Genomic DNA, 27,690 nt, shown 5'->3' on the forward strand with positions numbered 1-27,690 from the left:
CAGAATGACATTCTATATCCCTAACACTATTAAAGACGATTTATTATACAGTAATTCAACCTGTACATAAAGCAAATCATCATTCGAAGAATAAAGCATCGGTTCAAAATGAAATTATTTGGACATCTTGTCCCTAACCTTCTGTTCAATTCACCACTTAGCCTGACCGCATAAAAACCAATCCAACCTAGGGTACCTAACAATCATAATGAGCTGGATCTCCTACACCTAGAATTCAGAGGCAATGAGCACTCTATAATTGCCTTTTGTACAGTCTATTTTAAAAAATATATAAAAACAGGGAATGTCACGGTGCCATATCAATCTATAGATAGAGATGAACAGCTATACTCTGCCAATTAAATTATAAAATTGCTCCGGCATAGCAACAAAACCAGCCATGCCAAGATCACTGGCATACTATTTGCAGAAGTGCAGCTCCTTCCCTACAAGTTTGTCTTTGAATTTACCTTCTTGCATTTGCTATCCTATGCCTCCGTCGTCTTCTAGAGCTTCCTAACAGTATCCTGTGGAGTCTGCGTCCAGAGACAGCAGCAGAACCTGCAGATGCGACACTCTGAAAACCAAAGCGATCAACATCGAAAGAATCTCCAGCACGATCCTGATTATATCTAATGTTCGGCAAAAAGTGACGAGTTCTCCCCAAGCCAATGGACCTAACTGAGAAAAAATTATCCTCTAGATATTCACCGTCTGAATCATACTCATCACTATAAAAGGTATGAGAAAAATCATCCTCTACATATTCACCGTCTGAATCATACTCATCACTATAAAAAGCATGGTCATTTGGCTCCAGCACATAATCCCCCAGTACCATAGCCCCTGGCGTTGAAGATAAAATTGTGCTAATAACATCATTTCGTTCTCTTTCACACTCAAACCTCTTCCATTTTTCTTCTCTTATTGGGTCCACTTCTCGGGGTCGTGCAGATGGATGCTTAGACTTAACATGTTTCCTAAGCTCCTTGTAATTCCCCACAAAAGAGCAGTCATCCTGCATGCAACTTCTTTTCTTGGCATTCAGAGACTTCCTTGCGGCTTCAACCACTGTCCAACCTTTCACCTGTCGGCGACAAAGGGGGCAAAGAAGCTCATGAACTTTAGTGTTGTCTTGAGATTCACCTGTGCTTAAATCAAGATTTGAATTATTTGCTTCTAGCTGCAAACTTTGAACAGATGTTGCTTTAGTATATGCTTTTTTATATTGTTCAAAACAGTTTGAATAGCGATGACTTGTTGCACACATATAAGGGCGACAACCCTTGTCATAAGACGAACAAAGCAAGAGAATGGCATTGTGGGGGACCTCCATACATACAGAACAGGTTATATCTTTCCAATCTTTCTTCTCCGATGCTTTAGAAGAGCTCTTCTTTACAGTAAGATCTTTCAGATTTTTTCTTGCACAAGACAAAAGACATGGTGATGACTTCCGACCTTGAGACTTGTTCCTCAACTTACTAACTTCAGCCATTTACCTGAAACTAATCCAGGAAAGACAATCCGTGTAGGTCTGTTAGAAAGGAGAGAAAGTGTAAAATAATAAATTAATATGTTAGTTATTCCAAATACAATCATCAAATGTCTGAAGTACATATTTCACATTATGCCATTTATGACGTAGAAATTTTTACAAAACCTATAAATGTCTTAGCAACAAACACATGTAAAATGATCATAATGATTCAACCATTCTCGATAACTTTTGCAGTTACATCTAAGTCACAAATGGTAGGATAGTATTGAGTCAAGATTAAATAAAGGATGTTTAAATAACAATTTAAAGCACAACATTAGGACGTCCTTGCTCACCACGATTAGCACTAATCATGTGATTCATATAGTGAATATAATAGAGGGCATAAAAACACAGCAAGTTCCATCATATAAAACAGCAAGCAAAGCTTCAGTCTACAGAAAATTGGAAATAAAATTATAACTACGAGATAATGTGAAATAACACCTAATAAGTACAATCACTAGCTTGCAAAATTGTGTAACAAGCAGCACCACTACAAAAGTCAACAAATACAAATTAAACCAAAGGTGTGTAAAACCAACCCATCTATACCATTCCCTATTACATATCATCAGGTCGTTCCATGGAAATAGAATCTTAAACAAAAACTACAATAGAATTTGCCTTCACTAAATCTTTCTCAACTTGATTCATGTATCCACACTACCAGACTTCAGTCTTGATAGCAGTCGGCCCTATGGAAACGGAATATTAAACAACAATACAATAGAAAGCTATGCCATTGCTTTCACTAAATCCTTATCATCTTGATTCATGTATCCACACTGCCAGACATTAGTCTTGATAACACAGTCGTACGGAAATGGAATCTTAACACATACAATAGAAAGCTATGTCATTGCTTTCACTCAATCTTTCTCATTTTAATTCATGTATACACACTGCCAGACATCAATCAGTCTTGATCTACTATATTCATTTCCGTCGAGGATAGACACTGCAACCTTTACGACCCATTGAATTTCCTTCAGTTCAGTCATGACATCCCAATTTTATGCATCCAAGTTGCCATTTTTTTATTGGATACACCAAACGAGTAACAGTATAAAATGCATAAAACAAGCACCATAGAGAAGACGGTAAACGGTAGATCATTCATTAGAAGATGAATGATAGAAAACAACATAGTTAAAATACCAATTTCACCTTAAATCGGGAAGAGTGATAAAAATAGCATTTTGAATCAATGGATTTTACAAAATTATTAATCCATATTCTATAGCATTAAATTCATAAGTCATAACCCATTAAGTAGCATGAAACTTAACAAAACATATTCCAAAACACAAAAAGGGTCAAGAACACATCAAAACCTTGCAAGGTAGAATATATTAAACACAACGGAAACATAAATACTCTACTCTTAGAATCTAGATGTCTGATCCAGAAAACTTATCACATTATAATCACAAGGATCCACCAATACATCCCCATTTTCATTTCCATCAACTTCACAATCCAAATAAAGGCTCAAACATATTAGTAATGGTGGAAGACAAGCCCAGAACAGCAACAACTCAGATAACAGAGGAAGCAAGCAGAGGAATAACTGAGAACGGAAGAGTGGAGAGTGAGCTTCATACGATGACTAGGTTTTCACCAAATCAAACAAAATGAGCAATGAAGAATTTACCTATGATTTGAACTGCGGAGTGTGATTAAAAAGGTAAAGCCGATGGATTTGATGATTTAAATCCCAACATTAATTACCATGAAAGAGAATCTTCTTTATATCCTGATCCTTCTAAACCCATTTGCTTGTTTCTCAAGCTAACAAAAATTATATGAATAACCCCTACAGAAAGTTTATGCAGATCTCAATGTAGATCAGCACATACAAAATTACTGGATACTTTATAACACTCTTCTTGTGAGACCCTGAAAATTTACTCTGTAAATTACATGTCATGTCATCATTAATGCACCCCACAATCAATGTTTAATCCCCTTAAAAAACCCACTCCCAACTCTGATTTCATCTCTGCTGTGCACGGAAAGCTGAGCCAAAAAAATCAATTTCTCTGGAAACATTAAAAACGCACCAATCTTTGCATGCATGCACGCCACGTGTCGCGGGAGAAGCTTCCAAAACAGGGTTTGGTGTGCAGGTGGCAGGCTGGGAGACGCTCGTCCGTTTTGACGTGGAATCCACAAAATCTGAGTTTTTAGAAACTCTCTCTCTCACTTGTGCGCACACTTCGTCTTCCCCACAACCTAAAACCTCCATTTTCTCCAACTTCTCTCTAGAAACCCTAAACTTCTCTCTACTGTAATCCTCACGTTTCTCCTCCGATCCTATTTCCAGCACCGTAGGAACGTCCGTTGCACTGAGAGCTATCCACTGGACCGAACAGCTTCAAGGACTGAAACTGGTAAGTCCCCTTCCATAGCTCGTCCTTAGGTTTCTGGAAAAACTAGGGTTCATAGTTGCATGCAAGCTTGTAGTCTCAGTGTTCTGTATTCTGTGGTTAGATTTGTTTTGGAAGAGTCAAGAGCGTAAGAAAAGCGTAGTTGGGCGAAGCCACTTTTGCATCTAGGACAAGTTCGGTTGCCAATCCGGGTAAGGGAAGCTTATATGTTTAATTTATACTTGCATGTTGAGTAATCTGGATTGCATGTATGAAAAGTATGAAGTTTGAGCTGTTAGGGACGTTTACTGATATCTGGTATGAATTCTGGTTTTGATTGATCTGTCATGAACGAGCACTGCCTGTATGTATTGAATACGTTGTGGACTTTGATTGAAATGCATGTTGATTTGATTACGTATGAATGGAGTATGGTTATTGTATAGTTGGAATGATTAAAATGATGAGATCTATATGATGATGATATTTAAGGTGAATTAAATCTGGAATGAAAGTTATAAAGTTTATAAATTTGAAATCTGGAAGAATTTTCGAAGGTTGAGAAATCCGAAATTTTATTCATCCCCTTTGATAAATGACGCTCGTCACTGTACGGTCTTAAACCGTTCGGTTTCCCCTTAAAATAACTTAGAATGGGATTCCTTCATTTGGAAAGAATTCTGCTCGTGAACGAGCGTCCCCATTTGAATGTTTGAGCGTTCGGCCTTATGTCGAGCGTTCGTCTTTGATAGCATTCGGCCTTATGTCGAGCGTTCGTCTTTGATAGCGTTCGGCCTTATGTCGAGCGTTCGTCTTTGATAGCGTTCGGCCTTATGTCGAGCGTTCGTTCTTAATAGCGTTCGGCCTCATGTCGAACGTTCGTCCTAAATATCGTTCGGCCTCATGTCGAACGTTCGTCCTAAATATCGTTCGGCCTCATGTCGAACGTTCGTCCTAAATATCCTAAACATCAGTTCAGTATATACCAAATTTTACAAAGAAAATTTCTAAGTCTTATTGAGTATTCTTCTTATATTGAATCTGGTCCAAGGTAATTATTTTGAAATCTTCTAAGTACCAATACACTTCAAATTGAGTCAGTGCATTTAACTGGTCAAACAGAGAGTCACGTCTGTCCATCCAGTACTATATTTGAACGTTCGTCCTATTTCTTCAAAGGACTGAACGTTCGTTCTTTTGTACTCTTAAAGTTAAAGATGAAATTGATTATGAATTATGATAAATTACAGTGCGAACGTTATACCAAGTGATTTTATGATTATGGAATTTGAACGAGCGTTCCAAGGAGGATCGTCTCAGATGTGTTAAATGTTAAACTTTGGTAAAGTATGAACATGGATAAGTTAAGCCTCGCTGTCCATCCTGATATTCCGTGATACTTCTCTTCAAGTAGAAGGGGGTAGTCATGTGTGGGAATGGCAGGAGACCCTAGTCCTATTGAGTATTTTGGACAGATAGGGTTAACCTCGAGTGGCAGCTGTTTGGTGTATCCCAGTTACTACATCACTCGGGTGCAAGGACGCTTGTAACTACATGGTTCATACAGTCCGGACGGTCTGTCTTATATACGTATTTCTATGATTGCTGATGTATGAGTTACATGTTGTATGTGTGGATTTAGCTGTAAATGTATGTGTTGATTGTATAAACTAAATATTATAAGCTTACCCTTGCTTTTCCATTGTGTTGTCTGCTGTCCATGTATATTCCGTCTTGTCAAAATGCAATGATCATCCGTTGTGGGTGTGAGCAGATGGTGGTGCATCCCTTGAGCAAATGCTGGAAGAAGAAAATTTGGAGGAGGCAAATCTGGTTGAGGTAGAAGTCAAGGCCGAGCCTTAGAACGCTCGTTAGAGTAGGGATGTAATGGTAGAGTAGTTGGACGTGCGGTTAAGTTTTGTAAAACCGTCCGTCCTGGTTATCACTGATTTATATCTTGAGCGTACGTTCTTCTGTACTGACGCCGTTCGGCTTCTTCTTGTAATTCTGTTTAATGCCAAAGACTGTTTATGTTACTGTTAATTGTAATTAATCCTGATTTATGGTAATTACGGTATTTTGGGATGTTACACTTCTTTATATTATAATTCTAAATATCCTTCATTTGCAACACTTGAGAACTATTTCAAAATGTCATTAAAACTTAGTAAGTAACAATACACATAATACATCTAATGCTCACTCACATTAATATTGGGTTTCCTTTTCAGAGATCGCAAACTGATTAAGATCTCCTAACTACAGTATCACACTAGCATAACCAAGTAATGATTCTTTACTAGATGCTAATCATTGAGCAAAAGGGTCCAAAAAAGCTATGTGGATGGAAATTATTTTTAAGAAAGTATCCTCTATCAACACAAACACGCATGCCTATTCTCTAATAATGCCAAAGACTTGAAATATAGAAGAACATCATGAATTGTAAATGTGGACCCATCATGACAAAAACCAGGAGTAATGAATTACGACTTCTGACATGAACCTAAATATTTAACTTCTGCAAAAGATATAATGCAAATCCATGTGGTCATAGAGATAGAAATAGTCAGATCAAGTAAGGCCTTGTCAAACCAAAGCCTGGCCTATTAGTTTGTTACAATTCTTTTTTTAAGGCTTGGCCTGTTCTATTTAACCTGTTAGTTCGCCAAAGTGTTTGCTTTTTCATTCACACAAAACCAAACAACGCATATTTTTCAACATCACTTGATTTCTTCTCACTTCTATGTCTTTCTCTTTTCTTTCCTCGAGATAAGAGCCAAGCTCTTTGGTAACCACCCTCGGAAGCTAGTCATTAAAGAAGAGAAAAACACATTCAAATACTCCACCAACCAACTCAGACAACTCAATGCAGGACTTAGGCAACCTTTGATGGCATTGTCCCCATCACAGCACCACTCTTAAGGTGGACGTCTAAAACTTGCACCAAATTTTGCTTGATGAAATTACACTTAACTTTCTTGTTGGCCAAAACCCTCCATAACCCTTTCCAAAGACATCGACAACTAACTCTAATGCCAATAGATAAGCACCCAACTTTAAAGGCTGGTAGTTAGAAGTGGAGAATCAAACACTTCGATATTCCACTAAGCATCACACGCTACTTAACTCTCTATCAGAGCCACGAAACACACCGTAAAACAATGAAATATAAACTACTACTTCTAAAACTAAAACAACGAAATCAATCAATCCAAAGCAAACAAAATGACAATCCATAAAATAAGAAATATACTCAACTCAACAAGTTTCATGGTTGACCTTGAAAAAGAACAACTTGATGACAACTTTTTTTATTTCCAGAAACATCAACATATGTCTAATATAGTCAAGAGAATTCAGTATCATCCATTAATACCATAAGTTGTGTCCTGTCATACCTCTTATAGGATCTTACCAAGAATAGTTCCACTTGGCATGAAACAATGCACCACACGCACTGGAAGTGTACAGGACGTAACATCAGTCAAAGAACCAAAACGAAATTATCCAAATTCCAAATTATAGGAATTGTTCATACTTTATTTAATTCCCTTATCTTACCAATCTAAGTTTTCAAAAACTCCTTCATGCGCGGAAATCTCGGTTACAACATGGAAACAGACAATTATGTCACTGATGCGGAACTAAATACAAAGTTATAAAGAAAGGTTCAATATTTAACACATTCGCGGAATTCAAAATCGTGGATATGTTCTAGTCTGAGCAGCGTGGGGATCGTGAGGTGTAATTTGTAAATCGAGGTCTCATGCCAAACGAAAATTTCTAAAAGCTCCACAGAAACATTTTCAAGATTGCATAAAAAGGAAGAAATGGAGGCATCAAAGGAGACGACAGAGGAGAAAAACCCTCCCGATAGGAGTCGATTGGGAAGAGATAAGTACCTGTAACTGGAATTCACGAGAAACGGTTAGCGGGGCGTCGTTTGTTGAAACAGTGGAAATGAAGGATATCAGAGGAGTGTTCCGATCTTCGCGCTCACGCTCCCCAAAATCCGATTATAGAAAAGGCTGGCAGAGGTGACGTGTGCCTATACTGCAACACCTAACCTACACAATACTAGTTCTTCTCACTTTTTCACGTTTTATAATTCCATCCAAATGAAAAAGAGGAATGCTGCTTTACGTGGGCTTATGAGCCTCGTTAACATGACCGTTGGCCCATTAACCTTTTTTTTTTTATAATAGTTCATTCATTCACTTATTGAACTATGGTTTAAACTCTTTACTTGTCTCTATTTAGGTTGGGTTTTCTGAGTTTGATCTCTGATTTATTAGAATTTTCAAGTGAGTCTTTAGAAGTGCTAATTTAAATTAATTGAACTTTTACGGTTAAATTTAGTTAACAGGGTTAAGTTTTTGTACAAGTGGGAGATTGATGTGTACTTTTTTGAAACGTGACATGTTGATGTCAGAGTAATGTGCTTGTGAACCTATCTGATTGTTTTTTTCAATTTTTCATATAGTCACTAAAGTTCATCACGCTCCACCACCTCCTTCGTAGTGCCAGCGATGCTTGTCCCCCCCCCCAACCAACACAAACCCTCACGCCACCGTAAGAAGAAGCCATCGCGAGTTTTGTCAAAGCCACCGTGAAATCTCGAAACTTGTAGCGCAAAAGCTCCAAAATCACAGCGTCACCATGAGCATCATCACAAAACGAAACTCCTCGCTTCATCTCCTTTATCGCGAAACACTTCCTCGCAACCTGTAAAACCTGAAACACAGAAAGCCCCAAATCTCTTCACACCAGAAACCCTAAATTGCGACTTCGCTCATCTTCCAAATTGAATCCCAAATTTAATTCCAAATTGAATCCCAATACTTTAAATCCCAAATTCCTCTCAGACTTTTAATCCCAAATTGAATCTCAAATTCAGTTTTATTGAACCCTAAATCCCTTTTCAGAAGCTCTGCTAATTATAATGTCGATGTTGTACACGAAGCTTCCATTATCCAAAAGTTGTCTGTGTTGCTTCAACCTGTTGCTGCAAATGGCAAGAAAGTTTCTCTTGGACAAAGAAAACTTATGTGTAATGATGACTGTGCTAAGTTAGAACGTAAACGGGTACTTGCATATGCCTTTGAGATAACTTCTCCAAATCTGGATTCTCTTCATTTTGGTTCCTGTTGCTTTTGAATTGCTTTCTGACATGTTGAGACGTGATCCTAAATGGGTTTTATCTGTTGAGGACAGATGCAAGGTTTTGGTTCTTGGCAAGAACAGGGGAAATACACAAGGTCAAAAAATTCATATTTTCTCTCCTATGATAAAGGACAAAAGAGATGCAGTGAGGTTCATTGCTGAAAGATGGAAGCTTGCGGTGTATATAGTTGGTCGTGAGCCAAAACTTGTTGTTTGAAGAAGATGAAGAATTGGGAACGAAGAGAACATTTAGATTAGAATTGATTTTTTTTTCAAGTTGGGAAAAAAATGTCTTTGGCCTCTCTAAAAACTTTAGTTTCAGTCCTACAATTTTTTTTCAGAAATTCATATTATTATAATTTTACAAGTTGCCAAATTTCACGTTTCAACTCTCACCATGCCACGTGTTCAAAAATTGACACATCACCCACCCATTTGTGTAAAAACTTAACCCCCGTTAAATAAATTTAACGACAAGGCCTCAATTGACTCAAATTAGCACTTTTAAAGACTCAATTGGGGATTCTAATAGGTCGGGGATCAAACTGGGAAAAACCCACATAAATAGGGACAACTAAAGGGTTTAAACCTTGAACTATCACGATTATTTTCCATGAACTACATTAATAATAAATAAGCGTTTGTTTTAATATATGTTTTGTTAATAAACATCCTTTCAAATATATGTCAAATTTCATATAATAATTGCATTTTATCATATCATATATATATATATATATATATATATATATATATATATATATATATATATATATATATATATATATATATATATATATATATATTTTATTGTATGATAATAAACTTGCTAAATATATGTTATCTCTTCTAGCTCGTATATATGTATTTAAAATAAAGAAAATATAAAAAAAAATATTAATTTTAACTTATAAATATTTAGAGTAAGTATTCCTTATGTGTCAATCCATTTTTTCTTTTTAATTTGATGTGGTAAAGTCTTGGTTGCCTTCTAGATTGAAAACTTTAACATGTTCACAAACTTAATATATTTTCTCACATTCTTTTTCATCATAAATTAAATTATGAGTTTATTAAAAATCAATATATATTTCTATACTTAGTATTTTATTTGGACTACAATATTTTGTAAGTAATACATGTTTTATACGCATAAAAAAATTACATTTATGTATGTTGGTTAACACGTTATTAATATAGTCAATGCGAAAACAACCATGATAGTCCAAAAGGTGGATGAATGGACTTTTATGAAAAAGTTAATGCATCTGACACAGTGGATAACACGTTAACTAAATTTATGATTCTAAACCTAACTAACATTTTTTTTATGTGTGGTGTTTGTTTTAAAACAAAAAACTTTTTTATTATGGGTTTTTATGGAAAAGTTAACGGATCTGATACAGTGGACAACATATTAACTAAACTCATGAGCCTACATAACACCTAACATATTTTTTATGTTTTATACGCATAAAAAAATTACACTTATGTATGTTGGTTGTAACACATTGTTATTAATGTAGTCAATGTGAAGACAACCATGGTAGTCCAAAAGGTGGATAAATTGGCTGTTATGGAAAACTTAAACAACCACGGTAGTCAAAAAGGTGGATAAATGGGCTGTTATGAGAAACTTAATAGATCTGATATACAATAGACAACATGTTAACTAAACTCATGAGAGTGTTTCTTCCTGCACCACCCCACATTTCTTTCTGCATCCCCCACATTCCAAAACTAACATTCTTTAACGGATTTTGAAATTCGTTGAAGCTTTCGAAAAACGAATTTTGAAAATTCGTTGAAGGCTTGGAAAATCCTTTAACGAAATTCAAAATCCCTTGAAGGTTTGGAAAATCCTTTAACGAAATTCAAAATCCCTTGAAGGATTTTTATTTCAACGGATTTCAAAATTCGTTGAAGAAAAGAAATGGGGTGTAGGGCTTTTTGAAATGCAGAGGACACTTTTGGATTTTCTTAAAAAATGTAGGGGTTGCATGGAGAAATGTGGGATAGTGTATAGAGAAACACTCAACTCATAAGCCTGTATAAAACCTAACTAACATATTTTTATGTGCAATGTTTGTTTTAAAACAAACACTTATTTGTTATGGACTTTTATGAAAAAGTTAATGGATCTGATATAGTGGATAACATGTTAACTAAACTCATGAATCTACATAAAACCTAGGTAACATATTTTTTATGTTTAATAGGCATAAAAAAATTGCACTTATGTAAGTTGATTAGTTATTAATGTAATCAATGCGAAAACAACCATGGTAGTCCAAAAAGTGAATGAATGAGCTTTTATGAAAAAGTTAATGAATCTCATACAATGAATAACATGTTAACTAAACTCATTAGTCTACATAAAACCTAACTAACATATTTTTTATGTGTGGTGTTTGTTTTAAAATAAATACTTGTTTATTATTTACTTAATCCATGTGAAAACAAACACTGCACTTAAAAAAATATGTTAACTAAGTTTTATATTAATTCATGAGCTTAACTAACATCTTACGCATATTCATTAATTTTTTTCATAAAACCTCATTCATTGTGTTTAGACTATCACGATTGTTTTTGTATAGACTACGTTAATAATATGTAAAGATTTGTTTTCAAATTAGTTAATTGTAATATTTACTATAATAAAATTAAATTTTCTCTCATTAACACAATAAAAATTGACAATGATGTTTTATGAAAGAAAAATTTACATATTAATTTGTGATTGGATAATAATGTAAAAAAATAAGTACTTAAATATTTAAATAAACTATATATTTTTATTATATATAACGAAGAAAAACAAAAAATGAAATAATTGATTAACATAGGTTTTTGTTTCATTGAATCTTTTTTCCTTCTTTCTGGTTAGTATTTATGAAAAGTAAAAAAAAAAAATTTATCATATTACAATTAGGTTTGATTAGATCATAAATTAAATATTAACTTACAAATTAGTTTGATTGATATAAAAGTGTTTGATAAGATATGTAGAGCAACTCATTCTAATAGATAGAAACTATTTTAACTAACTTATAACTTGTATTTTATTTTATTTACTTATGTCATTATCTTTTATATTTTAATAAATCCTATTGTTATTCTTAATTTACCTCATGATAAAAAATAAAAAATAATTTGTCTAATTATTATTAAAATTATAAAAAGTTATTAAAAAATAATTATAAAAACAAAGTTATAAAATAATTAATAAAATCTTTTATTTTTTGAGAGATAATTAATTCTTGTTTTTTTATGTGTTAAATTATTTTTTTGATTTTTTTATGCAGTTCAAATTAAAAATATATTATACAGTGAATTAACCCGTGTTTAACTTTTAATTTTTTATATAATTCAAATTAAAAAATAACATTATTTAATAAAAAAATCCAATATTTGATTAATTGATTATACATACACAAAAGTTACAGTCAGTAAAAATTAAAAAAAAAAATTATGTGACAGTAATTTAAATTAACAAATATAAAATTTAATTTACAAAGAATAATATTATATATATATATATATATATATAATTTTAAAAAATAAATATCAATATCAAATTTTCAACAAGAAATTAAAAAATATATATGATTAAACTTAAGTAATAATATTTTTTATAAAAGTGTAATAAAACTTATATAGTTGCATTTTTTTTATGTTATTTTATATTTATCATTATTAAATAATTTTAAACAATGAGCTAGTATATCAATTCAGAATTTATAGATCACGAGCTTGTCAATGTTAGCATATTAATAAAAGAATAAGTTTATTAGTTATATTATATATATGTTAGATATGTTTATCCTTATATATGTTAGATATGTTTATAATTTTTTTAACTCAGTCCTTTGATAAGTCAAATTGACTCAGATTTGACACATGATTTCTTTCTTTTTTCATGACTGTAATTACTTAAGTATATAATTTTAATTTTTTTTCTCTTTTACATCTCCTTCATTTGAGTTTTGAGGTTGTCGCTAACTTAGGATGTGTCCATATGGTAGATTGATGAAACTAAGATAGTTTGATTCGTTATCAAAACCATTATAAAGAAGTTTTCTGATAAGATCCATAAGAGACTCCAAATATTTGTACCGAAAATTGAGCATCTTTAGTTAAGTAGTTTAAAAGGGAAGCTCCCAAATCTATAAGCGAGGTGGTGGATAGAAAAAAAAAGTCATACACCGATGAAATATGAACAAAAGGTGAATAAAAATCTCCATACAAATAATAATTTGACACCCAAAACAATAAATTAACAAGAAAACAGAAGTATGATGTAAATTATAGAAGTTCAAGTAAAACTTTGAGCGACTGTGTTATTATAAAAGCATTCATACTACTTAATTTTAAGGTCTATGATATAAATTGTATTATATCTGGCAACCGATCGGCTATCAGACAAACTAATCAGGAAAGATAAATATCATTAATGACCAATTAATAGTTTAATGATCATATTAATGACGAATATACGGTATTTATGAGTGATTGGTAAGTTATATTGTCCAAAAATATACTGCATTAATGGTTAACCAATGGACTTGGCTGTCACAAGTCTTATAAATATAGAATTAATATCAAGTTAGAGTGATTTTTTTCTATCCTAATAAAATATAGACCTCTTTATAAAATATATCTTGAGCGTCGGAGTGTCTTCTGCATTTTGCAGATTAATAATTCATCAAAGTAGATTGCATTCTCGGAGAGGATTAAAGATCAAAAGAGAACAAAATAAAAAAGAACGATCGATTCTCAGACCAATTCAACCAAAATATTTTAGCGTCCACTCGACCGGGTGGCATCCACTTTTAGCCACTAAAAACCAGACCAGTACTATATCGATGAGGCTCATCTATCAGCCTATAGGTGACGGCAAAAAGTCTCACCACCGATATTAACCAGCTTATGCACTTATGAGCTTTTGACTTTGCTCAATCATACACATATTTTGATAACTATTTTCTATATTATTTTTTGTTGAATAATTTAATTCAATATCTTAATTTCATATCATGTTGTTATTAAGGATTCATTCGGAAACAAACAGAGTCCGGTGACGCACCCATCATTTTCTCGAATTTAAAGGTCAACATCAACGTGTTCTCTGCCGTTCAGATCCAACGCGGTTCAAATTCAGCTTCTCCATAGTTTCCCTACTGAATCGGTGGGAACCGCAACCGAGAAAAGGATGTGGAGAAATCCTTGCAGAATCTCCAAAAAATTACAATCAAAATATTACATTCTAGTAGTAGATTAAATTCATTATAATTAACTTTTTCTTCCACTCTATGGATACGTGCCTACTGTCATTTTTGTGGTGCAATTACTTCTTCATGGAGTCGTGCAAATCACTGCTTTTGAGAAAAAGTAAACAATTTGCTAGTTAAAGGGTGTTTGTTAATAAGAAAAAATAATGGAATGCTCATGAGTAAAAAAAAGGATCCCATTAAATTCTTATTCCCCTGATATCAAACTTTCTGGATAAGTAGAATTTTCCTATCTATTTTTAATAGTAACATTTTCCATTGCCAAGAAGGAATAAAGATGTTATGGTGATGAGGGTTCCAGAAACAGAGGAAGGAAGGTCTACGCGGCCCGGATCTTACGACTCACCCGAGAGCTCGGCCACAAACCCGACGGCGAAATCGTCCGGTGCCTTCTAGCGCGTTACGATGGCGAAAGCGAAGGTGCTCACGGAGCTCCTGCAAACCCGCAAGCCCCTTCTACACTGGCGAACACTCAGCTTTGTTCAAACATATAATTGTTTTCTATAAAACCATTCTAAAGTTATTTTATTATACTGGACTAATGACGCACCTGAGATGCATATGTTATTCAATATTTATTCAAGATTTATTTTTAATTGGTGCACTTTTCTTGATGATAAAGCTGCAGGGAGAAAAAGTAAGCGTGGAATCCTTGGGTGCTCTTTCTTAATATGTACACTTTTCTTGATAAAGTTGTAGGTAGAAAAATGTTTGGTTGAATTGGTTTAAGGATAGTTCGTTTTTTTTTATTTTGCAGATTTCAATTAGAATGTAATTCACTTTGATAAGTTATTGATTTGTAGAAAATACTCTTAACGTTCAAGTGAGATAACGTTTATGTTTCATAAAAGGGTTTATATTTTATTAGGATAGAAAAATATTTTTATAACTAGATACCAATTATATGTTTATATAACTAGATACCAATTGTATATTTATATAACTTGTCACAATCAAGTCTATTAATTAACCATTAGTACAGTATACTTTTGGATAATATAACGTGTGAATCACTTATAAATACCGTATATTCGTTATTAATATGACTATTAAGGTATAATACATAAACATGATGTAATAATTAACATTTGCTAAATTTGTTATGATTATATTATACTATATATTTGATAGAAAATATTGTTATTAAATTTGATCTTTTATATGATTATGAGCTGACCTACCTATTGATAAATGATGACAAATAATGACAAAATTATATATGTATCGAAGCTGAACTCAAGCAGAATGGAAAAAAAAATTAAGAAACTTCACTCCAATAAATGGCCCATTTAAAGAGAACATATCATTGTTTATAGAGCAAGTACATATATATTAAAAATTGGTGAAATACAAGGGTTCCCTTGAGTTCTAATTGAACGAGGTAATCTTCAATGCAAAGATCATAACATGAATTCTAATTGAATCTAAGGTTTTCTCCATTGCAAAGGTCATAACATGAAGTCTTACTTTAACTTTTTAGGTTCAGCATTGCAACTTTTGCTCTTATGCGAAAGTCTTTTAAGAACTATACTTCATAATTTTTTACATGCATTTTCTATAATCTTGTTGTCAGAAAATATGTTTTCAACCGAAAAAAGAAAGCTTGTATTCTTTTAACCTGATTTTATGGCATATGGGCATGTTGTAATATAGAGCCTTTTTTTGTAAGACTTGCATTTGATCTCAAGTGTTACAGTTGCATTGAGAATGCCGTAAATAATCTGTTTGTCCAATAGCATCAGACCAAAGACAAAGTTTAGAGGCCACGCAAAAGAAATGGATTAAACAAAATTTTGGACATAAATACAAACAGTACGAGATCAAGATGTACACAAACAATGGCATGCTAATAATAATAAATAAATAATATGTACAAATAGAATCGTCTCCAATTCTTGCTACACTATTGCTCCTGAGTTAAGCAAGCCCTATAGTTTTTTCTCCTGTCAGGTAATGAGTGGAATGCAAGGTTAGCTTTTTCAGCTGGAAGTTGATCCTCCACCTTTGCTACAACGGGCAAATCATCAGAGTAATTAGATAACACATTGAGCATAATTATCCGATAGGATATCGCCTAGTCGATAACTTAGTTATCTGGTGTGCCATGTCACGCGTTAGATCCAAAGCCGTGCAGAAAAATGGATACAAGTTGCAATCAAGCAAACTCTGAATGCTAGAACACGAACCAATGAATTATTTCTGCAGTCATGGACCCAGATGAACCCCAGCAACTTCCAGACTGAACATTGAAAATGTTACACGCAATGAAGGACAGAACTGTCATCGAAGAGTAAAATAATCAAAACGCCACTCAGACAGATAAATTCAACCTATATTCCAATGATTTGCACAAATGGATGCAATGTTATTTGAGTTATGAATGGAAACCTTATAAGGATAGACAAGCATGAAAACAGCCTTTTTTGTGTATAAATTCAGGTCGATGATAAAAAGAGAAAATTCGTGGTAATTTGAGACAGTATGCATTTACCTCCATAATGCTTCATAGTCGAAGATAGCATGGTTAACCCTTCCGGCCAAGAACATGAGGAAATGAAGAACCAGAGGTCTGGGAAAGTGGCCTTTGGACAAATGAATGGTTTAGAAGTTGAGCAGCGGTGGGACGCTCATTTGGATTAACTTGAAGGCACTGCAGGATAAAATCGGTTGCATCTCTCGAAAGGGAGTCGGGAATAGATGGTCGAATACCTTTTCCAATTCTAAATAATGCCTGCATCTGTTGTTTTAAGAGATTAATTAAAACTCAATCGTCAAAGCCAGCAATAATGCAATTTGAGATATATTAATAATGTCAAAAACCAAAATATTCCACCTAATATAAAAAGCGGGCACCGAACATAGACAAAATTCATAAGTTAATGGAAAAAGATACACAAACATCCATTAAAATATATTTTTCTTTGCCCAGTTCTTCTTTTATTAAATATAAAATAGTAAAATAATATATTATAAATCACATCAGTAGGTCTCTTTTTGGTGTTTTTTTACTATTTAATTGTATTTGTATCAGTACTCCAAGTTTACAAAATAAATGGTAGGAACCTTCACAATTTGGATCAAAAGTGGTAGCCTGAATAGTTACAAAACAGAAAAGTAAAAAAGAATGTAAAGGCGAACACATGAAACAGAAAAAAAAAATTGTAGAATTAAAATCAGAAGTGAAATTGTGAGAACTGTAGAAACCTCCCTAGAGACACAAAAAGCAAAATAACGTGTTGCATGATCACCCTTACTGTGAGCTAACAATAGTAACGTGAGTTAAGTATCAATAATATGACATGTACCCATTCCAAATCACAGTACGGAAGTTGGCCTGTTAACATCTCCAGTACAGTGCATCCCACACTCCATATATCAGCTGGAAGCCCATATCCCTTGTTCTTTCCTTTCACAACCTGCATATTTCAGATTAAGAAATTGATACAGCTATCAGTAAATCAAAAGACGAAACACCCAAAATGAGAAAATTTAAGAAAGTATTAAGGTTTTAAAAGCAAAGCGATGCTTATTTCTATATATAATAAGAAGGCGATAAATTATTGAAACAAGACATGTATAATCACTACCACTATCAATAATTACATACAGCTGTTTATTACATTGATCAAGCCATATGTAAAAAGTCGGACAAAGCAAAAGAAAAAGGTAAAACTTCAACTCTTCATATTCTCTAATAATATCATTGACAAAATGTGGCATGATCCAGTGTTGCTAAGGAATTTATTTCGATGGAGTTCGAGTAATTCCTTGGATCCATGGTGTTAGACCAGTAGCACATTGAATGCAAATAATTTTAACTGTGACAACGTAATTTCATTTATAAGTGTACAGTTTACAGATAAATGGGAGTGAGCAGAAACTAGTGTCAGAGTCAGCATCTAGCTATTAACATAACCAGTTTGTTAAGGAAATGAATTTGAAGTTTGGAGCCATGTACACGCTCCATTAATAGATTTGGCAGAAGAACCATTATAAAAGTATTTCTGTTTTGATCAAAAGTAAAGATTGAAGGCAAACCTCCGGGGCCATCCAGAATGCTGTACCCTTCATTGATTTAACGTCATTCATTTTGGTTGCCTGAAAAGCAAATCATAAAATGAAGTCAGAAAAATTGAAATGATAAGAAATTTAACATTACTCAGACATCTATAACTGATATCAAAATATTCTAGAAATAAAAGAAACCCTTAAATTGGCAATCCAAAATAAAAATATATTTTGCATACCTTGGCCAATCCAAAATCTGCAAGCTTGACAGATCCACTTGCATCCACCAATATATTTGCACATTTGATATCCCTTAAATCGGGAAAATATAATTTAGAAAATATTTACAATGATTGTTTCATCCCAATTACATAACTGGTACATGAATGCATAAAATAGGATATCAAATGAAACTCAAGCAATAACCCAAAGACAAAATCTGCTACTGAAAACTCCAAATGAAATTTCCCACATGTAACCATCAACCTGATCTCAGTAAAGAACTTGATTTTCCTTTTTAATTATTTGAATTTGAAGCTCAACGTAACTAACAACTGGAAGAAAATAATAGGCCATCCACAAATACAGGACCATTAGCATCAAAAGGTAGTAGTTTGAGGCACGGAAATAATTGGAAATCTTTTCTCCCAAGATTATTCTGTCCATTAACTCCTCAACTCTCTTCTTTGGCCAAATAAGTAAAACGCATTTCAAACTATGAAAATAGAGCAATTGATCAAACAATAAAAAACAATCCAGGCAAATAACAAGAAGAAAATAAAACAAATACCACAAGTTATTTACAAAGTATATATTGCAACTACAAGGACGCAAAAGTGAAAATTCTTTTGAAGAAAGGAAAGCAAGAACCATAGAACTCTTGCCAGCATCGTTCTAGAGAAATGAACCATACCATGTGATTCAAAACCATGATTACCATGGAAAGTACAAGTCATATACAGCAAAGTGAAACAGGATTAAAAAAACAAAATAAAATATAGACTCACCTGTGAACCACATTTCGATCATGAAGATACTTCATACCGTGCAGAATCTGTCTTGTATAGGCAGATACTTGGGAATCTCGAAGAGTATACTTTTGGTAGAGGCTTCTAAGGGAACCTTTGGTTACAAACTCAAGAAAGATATACAGCTTTGATTCATCCTGTGAAACATTGAGCAAAGTGTAAAATACAAATATTTTTGAATTATTAGTAATTGAATTTTACGTTACTAGTAATTGCAGTCATGTGAATCCTTCACCATACAAACATTAGACTACATTTCATGGCCCATCATGACATCATGCCCTGACTCAACTACAAACATCCCGCTTATATTAGAAATAATGTAAGAAGTTTGAGTCTTTGAAATGCCATAGGACCTGATTTCATTGGCAAAATCTGTGATGGCAACTTCAAAATAGATTTAATAATGATAGTAAACAAGAAAAATATATGAACTTGAACATAGAAGAAAATGAGACAAAACAGCGAAATCTCAACCTGTAAACAGCAAGGAAATGTCAAAACGAGCATAAGAAAGAAAAGGAAATCAGAAGAAGAAAGTACCATTTCTGTGCCATAATATTGAACAATATTTTCATGCTCAAACTGACTCAAAAGTGCTATTTCCTGAGAAAGAATAAAAAGACAAATCTGAGAAAATAAACATAGTGGGAGAAGCATGAAGAACAGCAACATCTCAAATGATCTAATGGAGTATTGCACAAGATAGCATAATATTTATCTGATAAAACTTTTCTTTTTCAAAGAAGTATTCCATTATTGGAAAATTGTGTAAAACTGTAAGCCCCTCACCTGCTCCAGTTGATATACACTTTGCTTTCCCTGAGTCCCCTGATCAAGCAATGAAACTTCTTTTACAGCAAAAAAGAATCCATCACTACAGTGATTCAGAAAGCATAACTAACATGTTAGTAGATATCACTTGCACAATAACATAAATGTATGCTAAATCATTGTAAAGCTTGGTTTCCAATTTTGTACAGAAAATAGAATAAAAATTGAAGCCGCAATTTGATAGGAAGATGCTAAATTAGAAATTATCTTTTGAGATGTTTTTGGATTTGACAAAAATATGGCACTAAAACGCAATTACAATATCTTGCCCCTGCCAAATCTAACACACTTCATTAATTTTTTCTATAGTTCTCTTTAACTAAGATTTTAAATATGTTTATTCAATTAGAAGCCATCTGTATCATTTCATCAATTTCACAGTGTCCAAATGAACAAGCTAAGAAGCTCAAAGTCATTTCTAATCGGGATGAATAATAGAAAACTTGCAGAGTTTAATTTCAGAAATTCTCTTCACCACTACTCAAAAAAAGGCTATCAACAAAGTATATTAAAAAAGACAACACATCAAGGAACTATTAAGTATTATCATTAGGGTAATGGTTAAGACATCAAATGTAGAAAGTTTGTTTTTTTTGGAAAGTGGAATAGCTTTACCAACCATTGCCTAATTTAAGGGCTATGGTTAACAAAACCACTAAAAGAATTTAGGAAATTTATCAAAGAAAATCAAAAAGCAATAGAAATTTCACACACTAGTTTTCATCTCACGTCAAACAGACATTGGACACAGACAACCCCACACAAAATAAAAGGGTCGCAGTCTGCATATCCTTGACAAACTAACATTTTTGAATAACCAAAATCTGGAAGTTAGTAAACATGGCAGACATTTTGGATGAGATGGCAAAAAACCATTTTAGCCCGTCTTCAACAAAAAGGGAAGCAATTGAATTTGAATATATCATAAGCCCTTGTGCTCCAATTCTGGCCAAATAGGAGAAGAAAATAAATATTTGATAACATTATCAGATACACTGCAAAATATTTTCCACCTTCCCACCCAAAAAGAAAGTTTTCTTCAGGACACAAACTAACAATTTCTGAATCAGTTAGCTCAATTCAAAAGACGTCAACCTGCGGATTCAACGAGTTGGTTCAAGACCTACTGGACACAAGTGGGTAATATTCATCTTTAAAAAAATTGTGTAATAATCATTACTCGTGTTATCATTGGAACACCATCAAAAAGTATCAGTTTCTATAGAACAGCTAAGTCTTGCTCTTACTAATTCTGCTCAAGATAACCATTACCTACTCTTTATTTTGAAACATTTGAGTAAATATCGGATCCGGATACGTGCTGGACAGATGCGTATACAAATTGAAGTATCATCATATCACCCATTTTTTAATTTGACAGAAAACCATAACAGCACAGCCTTGCCTACTTTATTTTCGTATTCAAACCCACACAGCAACTTTCTAGAACTAACTTTCCTTCCCAATCATAAACTCCAAAACTACCAACGCATTAACCCCGCCGCCAATCCTATCCACGTCATTCAAAATTTAAATTGGAAATCTCCAAAATTGCATTTAACGTAATAGAATTTTAATAGTTTTAAAAACCTTTTCTACCAACTACCACTAAAGGAAAACATCACAACTAAGATCCAAAGCCACAATAGGAAAGGGAGGGAGAGGCAAGCACACCGCACGTGCTAAAGTGGACCAGTTTTTCTAACGCCTGATAAAATAAATTGGCTGAAGGAGTGAAAAAACTAATTTTATATCTATGTGGATCATTGAAATGTAATTGTGCAGGATGTAATTGTGCATGAACTCCCAAGTGCAAATCCCATATAATAATAATAGTTTTAAATTTATAAATAAATAAAAAATAATAGATGATGATGCATAAGAGAGAATGAAAAGTGAAGGGTGAACAGAATGCACTTACTCAGAAATTCCTTCATAAACGGTGCCAAACGAGCCACCCCCAAGAAACTCACCCTTCTGCCAACTTCCGGCGGTAATAATCCGCTTGATTCTCCCTTGCGGAGAAATATTGTTGGGGGTATGATCCGTTGTACTACTAGAAGAATCATCTTCGTTCGACGTGGAAAACGAACATGATTCAGAAAGCCCAGCCACGATCTCCGCAATCCTCGCTGCATTATCCACATTCTCTTCCTCTTCCCTCTTCGGGCTCGCTCTACCCACTTGCCCTTCTTCTTTCTTCGATACCTCCCTCTCTACTACCCCTAGCGGTGCATCATTCTCTACATCCCTCGTATGCTCGGAGTGCTTCAACGATAACTCTTCACCTATCGGAGCCAAATCCCTCAAAAGGTCCCACGTGGAACACGAGCTATCATCCACCAACTGAACTCTAACCCCCGGCGGCGGCTTCAGCATCGGCGGACGAACACCCTTAATACCAGTGGTCGACTCATCTGCCTCCAAAACCCTAACCCCATCTCCTAATTTTTCACTAAATTCACCATCCTCTGGTGGTTTCAGTATTCTCTCCTCGTTTATGTTCGGTACTTCTTCTTCTTCGTCCTCTTCCTCTTCCTCGGGAATATCGAGGTTTTCGAGCTTCAGTCTCGGGAGGATATCGGAAGAGGAACGAAATTTCATGGCTTCCCAGGCCGCAGCGGGAATAGAGAAGTCTTCTGGGCCGGAAAGACCTAAACTCCTGCAAATTCGATCGAACTCTCCCTCGACGCCCTCGATTCGGAAGCTGGTGCGGTCGTAGAACTCCATGGAGCGCGTGTAGAGCGCTTCGTCGGAGGTAGATGATCCGGAGTCGTATTCAGAGTACTTGAGAGCGTTGCGGCGCTCGAGCTTGGGCTTCCTCCGCGGGTTTTTCTGATCCATGGCTTTGGTGCGGTTGCGGTGCTCAAAAATCCGAGATAGGTGATGCATCTGAATCCATCTAAAACGACGTCGTCAATGGATTGAGGAATCGATTTAGCTGCTGTGAAACTGAAGGGTTTGAAGAGATGGAGAGGGAGATGTGTAGTTTTCTATGATTCTTGTGGATTGGTGCGATGTTAGAAACGAAACGCGCGAGAAGAGCGACAAAGTAAACGGAGCTGACCAGAGAGGAATGGGGGATTGATCGAAATAGAAAGTGAAGAAAGACTGCACGCACAAGACCAGTAAACGTCGTTGAACTGGAAACACAAAACGCGGTGCCACATCGACGACCCTTCCATGACTTGGATTGCCCCACTGCATTTTTTTTTTCTTAAATCAGATCAATAATAGGCAATAAGATTTTATTTAAAAATATTATTACCAAATTTTAACTGATATTCCAATCATGTCGATTCAAGAAATATAAGTATTTTTTTTATTAAAAATCCATTCCATTCATTTTACTTTCCAAACATTTCAGACATGCTTTTTATTAGAGAATCTCACCGTTATTGATTATTTTAATCGATGCCTGAAAACACTTTATCATTAATTAATTTTTTTAATTTTTCCTCACCTTTCTAGAAATATGTGTTATGAGATATTTCATAAGAGTTCGTGTTAATTTTTGTTAAGAATCTTTTCGGAATATCTTTATGGAGAAAATTGAGAGTGTTAGGTAGCTTAATGAATTTCTATGTCTAAAACAATTAATGCCTAGACAAGATTTTTCACGTGGTTTTTCAACATTTTCTTTTTAGCACAAGAAGTGTCGTTAACATTCAGAACAATAATTATGAAATTTACAATAAAATAAGCTACTAGTTTTGAGACTAGAAACTATATCATTTTACAATAGCTCGTCCTAATATACAACATTCACTGTCTAAGTCATTCTAAATGGTTTACTCTATCAAATTCAATAACATAAAGTAAGAAACGTTATAAATTTAGACATATAAAATTTAGTTATTGAACAGAAATATTCCAAAGATTTCAATTACATGAAATCAAATATAATCTTAGACTTAGATATGTTCAAGCCAATATTCTTTAAAATATACAAGTGTAAAAAAAACCGGTTTGCTTTTAGAAATTCATTAATGTCTACTCGGTCAATTATTCCTGTTACTCTAACATCCAAAATAAATAAATGAATAACCTTACTTCAAAATTTGTAAACACATTAACTTGTGCAAAATGTTAAATTAAAATATCATTTAAACTATGGTATATTGGAATTGTAGTAAATTTGATTAAAAACGCACACAAAATCATTTTCTTAAAGTGTGAATGATGTCTCTTTTTAAGGATTTATTTTGTATTGTGCAAACTTCTTAGATATAACATGAAAGTGAGAGATTGTGTGCTATCTCGAGAAGCATAAAAGCATCTATTTATAAATAGAGTATAGGATCATAGACTCCATGATCCACAAAAGATAACTTGCAAAGGAAGAAGTGTAACTTGTAGTTGAAACTCTCTAACTTGCATAATGAATATGCACCACTTGGAGCATAAGAATGTAGTTTGTGACAATAAATCTACACCTAATTGAACTATACTTGGAGATCAACAACAATCATGTAGCATGGAAAGGAGATCTGGATAAAAGATGACGGGGATGAGACTGTTGTGTTATGAATCTTTTTCCTATTTCAATGTATAAATAACATGCTCAACAATTGCGAAATTTGCATAATCTTTCACAATGTTATTGTTTTCACAACAATCTTTCACATGTTGCAAAAGACAAAAAATAAAAATAAAAAAACTAAAGAATAAAATATTAGGTCTCATATAATATATAATGTATCAGAGTTGGTGTAACAAGTTATATGAATCAATTCCAGATTGAGAAACTCAACACACATTGTAGTTGATATAGTAAACTATATGAGCTTAAACACTTAGTGCATGTTAGAAGTTTATCAATCACAATATACCCTTACAATTATTGTTGTTACTGTTGTGGTATTCTTATTAGACCATGCACTTATTCATATTTCATAAGTGTTTTAAATATCTTGCCAATATCTCATGCAAGTAGTTCAACTTGATAGATAATTTCATCAAGCATATAATAGAAATCACAAGTCATCCATAGAGGATATGAAAATTATTAAAACTTTGTTTAAAGCTAAAATTCTTATACAACATTTAATTTTAACTACAAAGTTCACTTTGTCAATAATGCATTGTTTAACACTCTAACACACAATAGAAATGGACAATTTTGATTTCAGAATAATTTTAGTGCTACTAAAATTAACAAGTGCCTTGTTTTTACTCATATGAATCTTGTTCACGAGATCTCTAATCACAAGAGGTTGGGTTTCAATCAATTGTTTGTTTGCAAGTTTTTGAGTCTCATTCTCTCTTAAATGTTTCTAAAGTCATGTTTTTTCCCTGGGGTTTCGTCATATGATTTATTATATTTCATATGTCTTAACATAATCAATGGAAATTGTTCTAGTCTTTAGAAACGCTTTATCAAATTGTAACTCAATTGTATATGTGTGGTTTTTCCATTGTAGGTATTATTTTTAGTTGTAGCTAATGTTAACTAACAATCGTAATATCTTGATACAAATAGGGTTGGTTTCACTCTTAATTGAATGTTTGCTAAAAAACTTTTCAATCATTCAACTTTAGTTCCAACCATATCAAAAGCAACAACCTATGATTTTGTTGTTGATCTTGTAATAATTGTTTGCTTAACTAATCTCCATGTAATCGCACCACTCTCATTAGTGGATTTTATCTCACATCAAATATTCAATTAATATCGTTGTACCATTCTAGTAACATGGGAAATTCATCATATTAAATGGTATAATCCATTGTACCTATTAAATATTTCACAATCCTTGACAATGAATCCCAATGTTTTTTATCAAGACATTAAGTGTACATACTCAGTCTATTTATTGCACACGTAACGTTTGGTATAGAAAAACTCATTAAATTCAATAAGCTGCTAAATATTCACGAAGCTCCTAAATATTCAAGCATATTGAGGTTGAGAAATATATTTTTCTTTATTTTTATTTAATTTAGAGTTAGCATTATAAGGGATGCTTACTAGTTTGAAGTAATATTATTCTTGGGATAACAATAGACTACCTCCATTCTTTATAATTCTAAATCCTAAAATCACATTGGCTTATCACAAAAAGTCATGATCATTAATTTCCTGCCACTCATCTCGGAACTAAATTGCTCTAGACCTGTAATGAAAAATGATGCTTAACGGTCCATTGAGCGCCAAAACATTCATAATTTTTATGACGCTTAACGATACAAAATTGACACTCAGCGATCTATAGCTAAAATGCTCACAGAGTTGCATAATGAACTGTCACTCAAATCTAGCCTGCCACTACTCATTGTATCGTAAAACAACATATGAAAATTATGTAATTTGGGAAATGAAATCTGTTCAAATTGCCAAATTGGTATTTCCTTCTTAGTACTTTGGTTAAAAATAAATTTTAATGTCAATGCAAAAACCATTTGGCTCAATAGATCAAATCTTAAGTTCTCCAATCAACACAACTCAACCAAAACAATTCAACATAACAAACATCCAATAGATCAAATTCAGTAAATCAATTTCATCATACAACTCAATCATGCAATTACATATTTAAAAATATCTACAACACTAAAACAATTAAATTGGCTTCCATTACTTAAGAGACTACAAAATTTGTTTAAGAATCCCTAAAACACTATCAGATGCACAAAAACACCTATCTTCCCTTAGGAAACAAATGCACACCGTTAGAACCATTGATTAATAAAGACTATTATAGAAGACTCAAACATTACATGCGAGTCAAAAAATGTCACATGCAGAAAGAGAATAAACAGGCTAAGAAAAGGGGTAGAAAACCAACTTACTATATTAAAAAAACTAATTGAACAAATTTGAATAGCTTGTTGCATGGATCATCCTAGTGGTCTTCAATACACGGTGAAAAAATGTGTTTAATGAAATTGTGTGATTTTAAGATAATAAAATCTTTTATAAAAAATCATATTTATACTTTAAATTTTCATCATTAAAATAATCAAGTATCACTATTTTAAACACAATATTAATTCTAAAATACGATTTTCTAACTCTTATAACAATTATAATTAAATGTATATTTAAATATTTTTTCCTAAATATGTTAGTTATATTATAATATTGAACTTTTTTATTTCCAAATAAAATATAATTAATTTATATAAATCACATAAAAATGAAAAGACTACTTTTATTTATATATATATATATATATATATATATATATATATATATATATATATTAAAAACGTCACCACAATATTAATTGTAAGATTAAAGAAAATATATGCATAAAGTATGTTCTTTTAATTACTCTAATGAAAATACTTGGAGTGTCCACATCTTTATAACAATTTAATGTCATTTGTCCATATGTATTCAATATTCTTAATATTAAAAAAATAAATAAAACAAATATCACTAGTTAATTTGACTCGAGAAGATTAGGAAAATTCAATTGATTTAATTTCTCAAAACTCTCGAG

At 33.1% G+C, this 27,690-nt stretch overlaps 2 protein-coding genes across 10 annotated transcripts; both read right to left on the bottom strand.

The window, feature by feature from the left end:
- Positions 1–100: 100 nt before the first annotated feature.
- Positions 101–7,994, bottom strand: LOC108331875 (uncharacterized). 8 transcript variants are annotated; one of them, XM_052876273.1, is made up of 3 exons: positions 7,818–7,994; positions 7,331–7,372; positions 101–1,508 (listed from the first exon to the last, which is right to left on the bottom strand). In XM_052876273.1, exon 3 carries the CDS (start codon positions 1,496–1,498, stop codon positions 467–469), a length of 1,032 nt encoding a protein of 343 aa, XP_052732233.1. In that variant the 5' UTR covers positions 1,499–1,508; positions 7,331–7,372; positions 7,818–7,994; the 3' UTR covers positions 101–466. The 8 variants fall into 8 exon arrangements, with proteins under 8 accessions (XP_052732233.1, XP_017422355.1, XP_017422353.1 ...); XM_017566866.2 differs by having other exon boundaries at positions 101–1,502; positions 7,314–7,372; XM_017566864.2 differs by having other exon boundaries at positions 7,314–7,372.
- An 8,133-nt stretch (positions 7,995–16,127) lies between these two features.
- Positions 16,128–23,478, bottom strand: LOC108331819 (mitogen-activated protein kinase kinase kinase 1). 2 transcript variants are annotated; one of them, XM_017566775.2, is made up of 9 exons: positions 22,164–23,478; positions 20,201–20,285; positions 19,952–20,014; positions 19,388–19,545; positions 18,620–18,692; positions 18,411–18,470; positions 17,678–17,788; positions 16,864–17,109; positions 16,128–16,611 (listed from the first exon to the last, which is right to left on the bottom strand). In XM_017566775.2, exons 1-8 carry the CDS (start codon positions 23,132–23,134, stop codon positions 16,897–16,899), a joined length of 1,734 nt encoding a protein of 577 aa, XP_017422264.2. In that variant the 5' UTR covers positions 23,135–23,478; the 3' UTR covers positions 16,128–16,611; positions 16,864–16,896. The 2 variants fall into 2 exon arrangements, with proteins under 2 accessions (XP_017422264.2, XP_017422263.2); XM_017566774.2 differs by having other exon boundaries at positions 16,128–16,649; positions 22,164–23,476.
- Positions 23,479–27,690: the final 4,212 nt, after the last annotated feature.

The sequence above is a fragment of the Vigna angularis genome, chromosome 4, assembly GCF_016808095.1.
Source record: "Vigna angularis cultivar LongXiaoDou No.4 chromosome 4, ASM1680809v1, whole genome shotgun sequence".
Classification (NCBI taxonomy): domain Eukaryota; kingdom Viridiplantae; phylum Streptophyta; class Magnoliopsida; order Fabales; family Fabaceae; genus Vigna; species Vigna angularis.

What these genes read in the sequence shown, in the direction of transcription:
- LOC108331875 (XM_017566865.2), bottom strand. Translation starts at nt 1,498, where the DNA reads ATGGCTGAAGTTAGTAAGTTGAGGAACAAGTCTCAAGGTCGGAAGTCA.
- LOC108331819 (XM_017566775.2), bottom strand. Translation starts at nt 23,134, where the DNA reads ATGCATCACCTATCTCGGATTTTTGAGCACCGCAACCGCACCAAAGCC. An exon ending in GTGTATATCAACTGGAGCAG is followed by an intron (nt 20,015 to 20,200) that starts GTGAGGGGCTTA and finishes ATTCTTTCTCAG; the next exon opens with GAAATAGCACTTTTGAGTCA. An exon ending in AATATTATGGCACAGAAATG is followed by an intron (nt 19,546 to 19,951) that starts GTACTTTCTTCT and finishes AATGTTTCACAG; the next exon opens with GATGAATCAAAGCTGTATAT.